The sequence below is a fragment of the Pteropus vampyrus genome, unplaced genomic scaffold, assembly GCF_000151845.1.
Source record: "Pteropus vampyrus isolate Shadow unplaced genomic scaffold, Pvam_2.0 Scaffold357, whole genome shotgun sequence".
Taxonomy (NCBI): domain Eukaryota; kingdom Metazoa; phylum Chordata; class Mammalia; order Chiroptera; family Pteropodidae; genus Pteropus; species Pteropus vampyrus.
Window position 1 is genome coordinate 1,670,630 of NW_011889138.1, and position 11,380 is coordinate 1,682,009.

The following is an 11,380-nucleotide window of genomic DNA, read 5'->3' on the forward strand; positions in this document are numbered from 1 at the left end:
TTTTTCTAAGTACTTGTCCATTTCTTCTGGGTTATTAAATTTGGTGTTGTATACTTTTTCATAGTATTCTTGTATGATCCTTTGTATTTCTGCAGTGTCAGCCATAATTTCTCCTTTTTCATCTCTGATTTTATTTGCATCCTTTCTCTTTTTTCTTTGGTGAGTCTGTCCACGGGTTTCTCAATTTTATTAACCTTCTCAAAAAACCAGCTTTTTGTTGCATTTATTTCTTTTCAATTTTATTTCTGTTCTAATTTTGATTATTCTTTCCTTCTGCTGACTTTTGGCTTCATTTGTTCTTCCTTTTTTAGTTCTTTAAGATGAAGCATTAGGTTGTTTATTTGGGCACGTTCTTGTCTTTAGAGATAGGCCTGTAATATGAACTTTCCTCTTATGACCACTTTTGCCATATCCCAAAAGTTTAGATCTGTTGTACTATCATTATCATTGTTTCTATGTATCTCTTGATCTCTCTTTTTATTCTGTGATCCAGTTATTCTTCAGTAGCATGCTGTTTAATCTCCATGTATTTGTGGTTCTTCTTGATCTTTTTTTTCCTGCAGTTGATCTCTAGTTTCAAAGCATTATGATCAGAAAATATGGTTGATATGATTTCAACCCTCTTATATTTGTTGAGGCTATATCTGTGTCCCAGTATGTGGTCAATTCTTGAGAATATTCCATGTGCACTAGAGAAGAATGTATAAGCAGCTGTTTTGGGATGGAAGGCTCTGTAAATATGAATTATGTCCAGTTGGTCTAATGTGTCATTTAAGGGTGTGATTTCCTTATTGATTTTCTTCTTGGATGATCTGGCCATATCCAACAGTGGGGTTTTTAGGTCCCCTACGATGATAGTGTTTCAGTTTGTTTCTCTCTTTAGTTCTGTTAGTAATTGCTTTGCATATTTTGGGGCTCCCTGATTGAGAGCATTGATATTAATAAGTGTTATGTCTTCTTGGCACATGATTCCTTTTATCATTATGAAGTGTCCCTCAGTATCTTTACCTTTTTTATTTGAAGTCAATTTCATCTGATATTAGTACTGCTACTCCTGCTTTTCTCTGAATGACATGTGCTTGAAATATAATTTTCTACCCTTTCACTTTGAGTCTATATTTGTCTTTGGAGCTGAGATGTGTCTCCTGGAGGCAACATATGGTTGGGTTTTGTTTTTTGATCTATTCTGCAACTTTGTGCCTTTTTATTAGTGAATTCAATCCATTTACATTTAGGGTGATTATTGAAGTATGAAGTCTTCTTATTTTATCTTTTTCTTTCTGGTAGTTTGGTGTTTCCATTGCTTCCTTGTCCTTGTGTTGTTTTCTTTATTTTGGTTGGCTTTTGTGGGTTTTCCTTCTGGTTCCTCTTGTTTTATGTTATATACTTTGGTTCTGAATCTTTGGCGTGTGGTTACCATTATGAATATGTAATTATAGTTATATATATTCAGTCATCCATTTTCTTCTGCATGTACTTTATCTCCATTCCCCTTTGTGAATTTGGATCTTTGAATCTCTTCCTTTTCAGTCATTGTTATCTCAATTTGTTTTTATGTATGCTGAATGTTCATTACTATCTTGTTATAACAATTCTCTTCTTATTACTTAAGCTTATAATGCTCTGTTCTTAGTAAGGGTTGCACTTTTATGCTTCTATTTGCCTGATAGTCACTTTATTCCTAATTATGTACTCTTTTGCTCATTTTGTTTTTGGTGAACTGACGCTTTTCAGTATTTCCCGTAGTGTAGAATTCCTTCAATTTTTGTATGCCTGGAAAGGTCTTTATTTCTCCTTCATATCTAAAGGAGAGCTTAGCTGGATAAATTATTCTAGGTTGGAAGTTTCTTTCACTTAATAGCTTAAATATTTGATTCCATTCCTTTCTGGCTTGCATGGTTTGCTCTGAGAAGTCCTAGGATAATCTAATGGGTTTTTCTTTATAAGTTACCATTTTTTTCTCTTTGGCTGCCTTGAGAATTCTGTCTTTTGTCGTTGATTTTTGATAATTTTAATATAATGTGTCTTCGTAAAGGACTTTTGCGGTTGAGATAATTGGGTGTTGTGTTGACTTCATGAATTCCGAGCTCCACCTCATTCCTTAGATTTGGGAAATTGTCATCCATTGTTTGTCTGAAATTGCTTTCTAATCCCTGTTTTTTTTCCCTGCCCTTGATAATGCACATTATTATTGTTTCCTCTCTTGATGGTATCAGCTAGTTCTTGAATTTCTCTTTCATTAATTTTCATTCTTCAGTTTCTCTCTTCTTCCTTCTGATTTATTTCTAGATATCTGTCTTCGATATCACTTATCCTTTCTTCCGTTTGGTCGACTCTGTTGTTTCCCAAGCTTGCTGTTTCATTTTTCAACTATTGCAGTGTGTTCTTCATCTCCAGAAGTTCTATGTGGTTCTTTTTGAGTGATTCAGTTTCCTTGCTCTGCTCATCTAGTTGTTTTTTCAATTCTTGCAATTTTTTATTTGAGTTGTTTTGGATCTCACTGGGTTTTTTCAGAAGTGCCATCCTGAATTCTGTCATTTAAGTCACATATTTCTATGTTTGCAATTTTATTTTCTGGAGATTTTTCTCTTTCTTTCTGAGCTGCCTTGTCACCTTGGTTGTTCACAGTGTTTAATGGACTATTTTTCTGCCTGGCATTAATGGAAATGTATTCTGCTTTTTCCCAGAAAGAAGATTTATTATATAAAAGTCTCTCTTTAGCCTGTTGCAAAGAAGGCACTTTTCTTCTGGTTTCCAGTAGGTGGTGTCTAAGCCTCTTGGATCCTTGCTTTACATAAAGCTTTAAAAATCAGTTTATATTTTCTGATAGATATTTAATCATGTTCGCTACCCTCAGTTTCAGTCCCTGCCAGTATTAGCAACAGTTTTGGTAGCATTTGCTCAGATTCCCCTGGGCTCCGCAGTGTTCCATCTCTGAAGGTATGGGGGGAGGGGTCTTCTGAGTTGGGGATTGGGGGCTGCAGCTCAGCCTTGGTTTTTCAATCACAGTTGGTAAAAATCAGCTGTTTCTCTGCTGGCCGCTTCTCTGCTTTCTGCCCTGATGACTGGGCCCTGCAACCAGCAGGCCACGGGGAGCTTGCAACTTTCTCAGGCAGGGCTGTTCAGGGAACTTGACACATGAACTCACTGCTCTTTCTCCCCTCCTTCACTTCCCCTCCCCCTCCTCCTTCATGGAGCTCCAGAGGCTGCCAGAGGCTTCAGTCTCAGCAGTGTTTGCTCAGATTCTCCTGGGGTTCTGTGGTGATCAGTCCTGGAGGATATGGGGTGAGGGGCCTGTTGGATTAGGAGTTGGGGGCTTCGGCTCAGCCTTGGTTTTGCAACCAGGGCCGGTAAAAATCAGCTGTTGTTTCTCTGTGGTCCTGCCCCACTTCTCTGCTTTCTACCCTGATGACTGGGCCCTGCTGCTGGCTGCATATAAGTTCCAGGCAGGGTTGTTCAGGGAAGTCACTGCACCTTCACCCCTCCCGCTCCTCCTACAGGGAGCTCTGGCGACTGCCAGAGGTAGTTTCTTTATCTCCCAGTCCACTGCCTGACATCTAGGGTTCTGACCTGTAGTAGGTCTTATGTGCAGATCCCACACTCAGACATGCTGGTGTGCAGTTTGGGTGTTTTTTTGTTAAGTTTTAGATGTTCAGCTTATTGTTGTTTCAAGGGGAAAGATCTGGGGAAGTCTCTCACTCTGCCATGTTTTTTCCTCTCTGACAATTCTTTAATCAGAGAGGATAAAAGGTTTATTCTTATAAAAGTACAGTTAGTATATTTGCTGAGTTACAACCTCCTTGTACATTTTTATGTAATGTATATTTTTATATAACAAGCATGTGAATCAATGTTTGTTACCAAGCTCCAGCATGTTCTCTGTGGCTGTGCTTCTTCCCATCTTTCTAACTAGATCCTGTGCTTTCTTCCTCACACTGGTCTACATCACTCAATCAGCCTCTTCAGGTCCTGCCTGCAATGTCTTTGTTCTTACTGTTGTTCTTTTTTTCTGACTAGAGCACCGAGACTGCAGTTTTCAGAGCTATTTGCTAATATTTCACTTCTCACCTAGGTTAATATGGGGGAGAACAGACCAGTTTGGATAGTTGAGAGAACTACTGACTTCTGTTGCAGCATGCTGTTTTCTGTAATAAATAATAAATCGATGGTAGCATTATGCTGCCCAATCACTGGAACTATACATTTTTAAAAATTTACTTTTATGGAGGTAAAGAAGAACTACTTTAAAGTGCACAACTCAGTGATATTTTGTACAGTTACAATGCTGTATGACCACTACCACTATCAGTTCTAGAACATTCTCATGATTCCAGATGGAAACTCAAAACCCATGAATAGTTACTCTTCCCTCCGCTAGCCCCTGGCAACCACCAATCTGCTTGCTTTGTCTTGATGGATTGACCTTTTCTATATATTTCATATAAATGGACTCATGTGTTTTATATGTGTGTATGTGTCTATGTGTGTCTGTGTGGCTTCTTTCAGTTATTATAATATTTTCAGGGTTTATCCACATTGTAGCAATTGTAAGTACTTCATTCTTTATATGGCTGAATCATACCCTATTGTATGGATGTACCAGAATTTATTCATTCATTTACTCACTGTAAATTTTGTTTTGGGGAAGAATCAAATCATTTTCTGTGTCTCCAGTGCCTATCATAGTGGCCAGGGCAGCAGCAGGATGATGTGCAGATGGTGCAGTGTTCAGGACACATGGCGGAAGGGTCAGTGTGGCTTGAACCAGCTCACTAGGCTCTATAGAAGCCTGCCTAAGCTGTATCTACTCTAAGTAGTGCCTCCTTTGTCCTCCACCTGCAATGGCACCTTTAGTTCAGAAGGAAGTCTCTGAGAAACAGATATGGAAGGAGAGCTGTGATGACATATCATGTATTAGTAAAGCATAGTTAACACAGCTTACTGTCGGCCCCCCCACCAAAAACAAAAACAAAAACAGTCCAACCCTTCTAATCCCTGACTTTCAGGCTTATGATCCTTCACTCCTCTTTATTTCATACCTGACACTCAGACCATGTGGAAGCATTTCCCTCCCGATACATGGAAGATGACCAACTCCCTGCTCTTCCACTGCTAATGCTCTCATCTGGGCTACCACCTCTCACATGTATGATCTCTGAGCTGGTCTGTGGGTTTTGGTCCTTGAGTTCCTGTAGTTTGTTCTCAACCCATCACCCCAAGGTCCCTCTCCAGCTGGAAGCCAGATGACAGCACTTATGTTTCCAAATACTTGGAAGCTCCCCATGTCACTGCAGATAGAATCTGAAGGCTTTTTACAGTAGCCTGCAAGACCCTACTGGGTACCCTTATTAGTTATGAGCCCTCCTTCCACTTCCCCCAGATTGGTGTTTCAGCTACACCATTTCCTTCCCCCCAGTGACCATAATGCTTCACTCCCTGCCTGCCTTTAGGTTTTTATTTCTCACATCTTCCCGATGAGGAATTCACTGACTATCATAAACCTACCTAATATCCTTATCTCTGGCCAAGTTATCCTAATAATTTATCCATTATCCACTGTCTTTAATGCAACATATCCTGATAGCCATTGTCACTAAAATAAGTTCCATGGAAAAAATACCCTCCCCCCTAATTTCTTCACCACTTGGTCCCCAGCAAGTCTGAGTGTGCTTGTCAACATGGTAGGTTCTGAACAAGAACTTGCTTGGCAAGTGATTTAGCATCTGTCCTCTTTGTCAACAGGCTCTGTGGCTGCTCCATCACATCTTTATACTCTCGGGATCTTGCATCCACCCTCACAAGCAATCAGAAGCTGGAGACTCTGGACCTGGGCCAGAATATCTTCGGGAAGAATGGAATAATAGTGCTCTTTGAGGCTTTAAAACAGAACAATAGCCCATTAAAGATGCTCAGGCTGAAGATGGATGGTTCTAGTGTGGAAATGCAGATGCTGTTGGAGGAAGTGAAAGACAGCAATCCCACACTGACCATTGATTGTGAGGCTTCCAGAACAACTAGGTCCTCGTACTGTGACTTCTTTTCCTCAATGCTCTGAGATAATGCTCTAGCAATTAAATGTCTTTCTGATGATATCTCTTTAATGAAGATTATAGGGTCAAATATTAATTACTGTGCCAAAACATAGAACAGAGCACTGGCTTTCACTATCTGGTTTACGGTAAATTCTGCACGAATCACATACCCACTTTATGTCAGAATTCTGTTATCTTTCACAAGGATGCAAGAATAATAAAAGGCAAAGCACTATGTTTGAAGCTGTGTTTATTAACATGCCCCAAAGCTAACAGTGTAAACTTTACGGCATACGTAGTCCAGGAAAAAACATTATGAAATTCATAGATGATGGTAGAATTTTTTCCTATATTCTACCCTAGCTCAGGTACTTCTTGGCCTAATTTAATTATAGGCTGATGGGTCTACATAATCAGTGCAGTTCATGGTTTTCTTACTCAGTTTTATGATATTCTAACGTAGGAGTTGGTAAGCTTTTTCTGTAAAGGGCCCAATAGCTAATATTTTAGGGTTTACAGTCTATATAGTAACTGTCACAACTCACATTTGCTGTTATAGTGTAAAAACAGCCAGAGACCATATGAGGATGAGAGGGCATGGCTGTGTTCCAATAAAACTTTATTTACGAAAACAAGCAATGGGCTAGATTTGGCCAGTGGGCAATCATTTTCCAACCCTTGCTCTAATCCTGTTGTTGATGAAGCACAGACCTGACCGCATCTGTTTGCTTTAAACTTTCGATAATTCTGTGTATAATCCATTGCCATGAAGAAGAAAGCCCTTCTTGGTTATCCTCAGACTATTGCTTGTAACCACAGAAAAGGCAGCAAAGCTACTTCAGAACTTCCTTTAAAAAAATTAAACAACTCAAGATCACCATTTAGCACTAACTCTTAGGCACAGACAATAGTGAGTGACATTTTCTCTTAATTTTTCCACCAAACTCCAGAGGTGAGTGATAAGACTGTTTACGTGGTCCCATGTTGATATACATGGGTGTGTGGGGGCAGCCCATAACAATATGGGATGTGATCAAAGTCCTGGTTATAAAAACAGTGGCCTAGAGTTAGAGATTTAGGTTGAAGGTAGAAATGACAAAAAAATTTTTTTGTTTTGGATTCAGGATAACATTTTATTTTGGTGAAGTTTTCTCCCCAACAGTTTTTACCTGCTAACTTCTAACTATAAAACCCCTAAATTTCAAATTTTTAGGTAAGATGAATATATCTTTTTAAAACCTTATTTTTGAATAATGATAGCCTGCTTTTCAATCAAAAGTGAAGGTTATTAACCCTCTGCATTTTGAGGATATTATTCCGTGGGGTTTGGCCTTCATTATTGCCATGTCTTTGTAGCCAGTCACTCCTTTCATTCTGGCTGTTGTCGAGAAATTCTCTTTGAATACTAATGTATTTATGCACAAATTTTCTTTCCTTTTATCCCTAGTTTTTGTTTGTGTGTTTTTTAAAATTTTTTATTTTTCAGTTACAGTTGACATTCAATATTATATATGTTTCAGGTGTACAGCATAGTGGTTAGATATTTACATAATTTACAAAGTGATCTCCCAGTTAATCTAGTACCTACCTGGCACTATACATAGTTATCACAGTATTTCCTTTTATGCTGCTAGGGTTTCAGAATTTTGGGGAGAAAAAAAATTCAGCCTTTATCTCTTTACATATTGTCTTCCGTTTTCTATATTGTCTCCTCATTTATCTCCCATATTTCTTAGTGTTTCACCCTTTCCCCTTCTGTGCTATATTCTGTGAGTTAAGTATCACCTTAGTTGAAAAAGAGTTGGGCAACTAGAAGATAAACACCACAAATTGACACATAACTCTTAGTAACTCAAGTATGAAGGTACTAGGGCTTAACTTCGTCACTCAATGATCTCATGAAGGACCCGATTTCTTTTACTGTCCAGCTTTGCCGTCCTTATTAAGATAAATCTGTTTATTAAGGTGCTTATTAAGATAAATCTCAAATGTTCAAGTTGCTATGGTATTTGGGGTGACACCTGCTGACATCAACTTAAATCAAGCTTTTGCATAAGGGTGGTTAGTGGGATGTGGAAAGGCAAGGATTTTAAGGGACTATCAGGGGGAGGAATTGAGTCTGGATCAGGAGAAGTGATCAAGTAATTAGAGGTGGGGCTGAGTCAAAATTCAGGGTTCTGCTTGAGCACAAAGCTCATAGTACATTTTTTTTTAATTAAAAGAACTCTCACAAAAACCAGAGACAAATGTAGTAGAGGTTGGTTGTGATTGAAATGTCTGGATCACTAACCAATGTAGTGTATATCTGAAACTAATATGTAATAAAAAAACAAAACAAAACCCTGTCTGGGTCAGACCCTCTACTGGATATTTCAAGTACATTTTGATTGAAACATTGCAGAAGTCTCCCCCTAAAAAGAATCATGTTATTTTTTCTTTTTATAAATAAGAAACAAACACAGCCAGAGGACTCTGTGCCCTGATGTGGCAAAGCCTCTAAGAAGCAGCGGTGACCTGAAACCATCATTCATCATATTGTAAAGATTGTGGTTTGTCTTATAACTCACTTTGTACAGAAAAATTTAAAAAGTCTTACAGAATTTGGAATAAAAGGCATAGAGTTTAGGATACTGTATAGATCAGTGTCTTGCAGAAATGTTGCAAAATCAGACCGGTGAGAAACCAAGCACCACTCAGAGAGTTGGAGTACTCATGTTTATTATACAGGCGGTCCCAGAAGAGCTGGCACTCTGAAGATCTGTTCTCTGAGCTCAGATGCAACTTTGCTTTTATAGGGCTTGTCCATGCAGTTACATTTGGCCAGTTGGCATGTGTGTTGATTGGTTAATTTGTCCTCAGGCAGTTACAAAGAGTTACAAAGCGTGAGGTTTTCAGGCAGGAACTCAGGCAATATATCTGTTATCTAGACAGAATAAGCAAAAAGGAAGATGAATCTTTAGTTAATTTCGAGGTCACCCTGCCCTTTGGCCTATGCGGCAAGCATATCTACAGAAGTAGAACAAAGAGCTGATTATAAGATTAGCCATTTGAGTGAAATATCCTCTTCAAGTGGTTCTCAGAAGGGGTGATTTTGCCACCCAGGGGACAATGGACAACATTTGGAGTTATTTTTATTGTCACAACTAGGGGGTGCTCCTGGCATCTAATGGGTAGAGACCAAGGTTGCTGCCAAATGTACAAACAAATGCCAGGACACCCTCTTCCTCCTTCCAACAAAGAGCTAGTAGTACTGAGAGTGAGAAACTCTCCAGCCCCCGATTTATTTATTCACTGCTGTAGAACAAGACAGTGGTCCACAAGCCCGGGGCGATTTTGCCCCTCAGGGAACACTTGCCAATGCCTAGACACATTTTATTTCTTTATCGTGGCAAAATACACATAACATCAAACTTACCATTTTAATCATGTTAAAGCATACAATTCAATGGCATTTAGAGCATTCACAAAGTTGTGCAACCACTACCAACCACCATCTAGTTCCAGAACATTCCATCACCCAGAAGGGCACCCAGCTGCTCTGTTAGGCGGCCCCTCTGTATCCACCTCTCCTAGCCCCTGGAAGCCATGCATCGCATGTGCTTTCTGTCTCTCTAGACTTGACTATTTCAGATTTTTTGGGTCACAGCTGATCGTGCTGCTTGCTCCAAGTGGGCAGAGGCCAGGGGTGCTGCTGAACACCCTACAAGGACAGCCCCGGCAGCAAAGAACCATTCTGTCATTCTGAGGTTGAAAACCCCACCACGGATGAAAGTAGGAACAGCTTCTAGTCAGATGTGATGTCTCCAGGATGCCCACCCTCCCTGGATTTCTCTGCTGGGTAAATGAAGACCCCAAAAGACTTTACTTTTTCTTCTCTCTTCCTTCTGGACAGCAGGCGTCAAAATGTCCACCTCATGGTGTTTCGAGGAATGGTTCCCCACAGCCTGTCACTCCACTTGCCCTCCACCAGCCTCCGTCCCTTCACAGCTCAGCTTTGCAGGGGCCAGAGGGCCTGACAGCCTGCAGAATCGCAGCTCCTGCTTCCCCGCCCTGCTGCGCCCCAGAGAAGGGGTGGGTAGCTGGCTATCCTGCTTCAGAAAGGAAGAAAACTCTCCGTTTGGGGCTGATCTAACAGGGCTTGTTTTCCAGGGCTGTGCATGAGCCAGCAACTCAGGCCCCAGATGAGTCCATCCCCCAACATCATGGTTCATTTAACCCCCTTCTTGCTTGGCACGAGGCAGTTGTGGAGCTGGCCTTGGGGTTCAAGCTCACTTGTACAAGAGTCTCAGTAGGGAGAGTGGCATGGGGAGTTAAATCCGTGGAGATTCAGGGTAGGAAGGTTCTTCCTGGGGATACCTGTTAGATCTTCTCTTCCAGCTCACCTGGATTCCAGATTCCAAATGAAGGTCTGTGACAACGCTGGGCTAGGTCATTCAGAAGAGAAACATTCCATCATAGACCAAGGGGAGAGTCAAATTGGAACATTCCATCAGATGCCAATGGGGGAGTCAAAGTGGAACCAAAGGAGAGCCAGAAGTGGAGGATTTCATCCTAGATCAAGGCGGGAGAGGAGGGGGAAGCCAGAGGCAGAACATTCCATCGTAGACCAAGGAAGAGAGAGCCAGAAGGGAACATTTTATGACAAACCAAGGCAAGAGCCAGAAACATTTCATCGTGGACCAAGGCAGGGGGGCTTCACACTCTGTGTTGGAAAACTTCAGTGTCCAGACCACATGTACAATGCACGTCTCAGAGAAGGCTTCCCATAGACCAGTAAAGTACCATTCTTACTATGGAGCTGGAGGGCTCTGGAGAGAGCTCAGTGATACCCCTCTCCCCCGGAGCAGAGGAGGTTGGGTGAGTGGTACTCACAGGGCCGTCTTGGTCAGATCTGGCCTGGGGTCTGTTGTCTCCAGCAGATCTTCTGCCTCACCTCCCATCCGAACTCTCAGTCCTAGAATCTAGCTCAGAGCTTGCCTGGATACTGCTCTGAGACCCAAGCTAGCCTCCTGGATCTCTCTCTAGCCCAGTGGTTCTCAACTGGGGGCGATTCCTGCCCCCAGGTTCCCCCAACAGTGTCTAGAGACATTTTGGTCACAACTGGCATCAGATGGGTAAAGTCCAGAGATGCTGCTACACCTTACAATGCACAATGAAGCCCTCCTCCACTCACATGCAGCAAAGAATTATCCGGTCCCAGATTTTAACAGTGCCAAGGTTGAGAAACCCTGGCTTCGGTGATTTTTCTGCCAGAAATAACCACCTTCTAATATTCCACTGATTTGGAGAAAGGCAAGGTCGCAAGTTCAAGGCAATTCTCCAAACTCAGCTTAGAGTAAGACACTGCT

General features: G+C 41.1%; 1 protein-coding gene and 1 long non-coding RNA gene across 2 annotated transcripts in view; one reads left to right on the plus strand and one right to left on the minus strand.

Moving 5' to 3' along the window:
* Positions 1-6,055, plus strand: part of NLRP7 (NLR family pyrin domain containing 7) — a gene marked incomplete at its 5' end in the record, with an annotated part of 24,247 nt that extends 18,192 nt beyond the window's left edge. Inside the window, one exon of the mRNA XM_023522735.1 lies at positions 5,743-6,055. Within this exon, the coding sequence (XP_023378503.1) occupies positions 5,743-6,055 (313 nt within the window). The remainder of the gene's footprint in view (positions 1-5,742) is intronic.
* A 2,958-nt stretch (positions 6,056-9,013) lies between these two features.
* Positions 9,014-11,380, minus strand: part of LOC111731245 — a 13,322-nt gene continuing 10,955 nt past the window's right edge. Inside the window, exons 2-3 of the long non-coding RNA XR_002777024.1 lie at positions 9,250-9,256; positions 9,014-9,093 (exon numbers count right to left, since the gene is read on the minus strand). This is a non-coding gene — a long non-coding RNA (uncharacterized LOC111731245). The remainder of the gene's footprint in view (positions 9,094-9,249; positions 9,257-11,380) is intronic.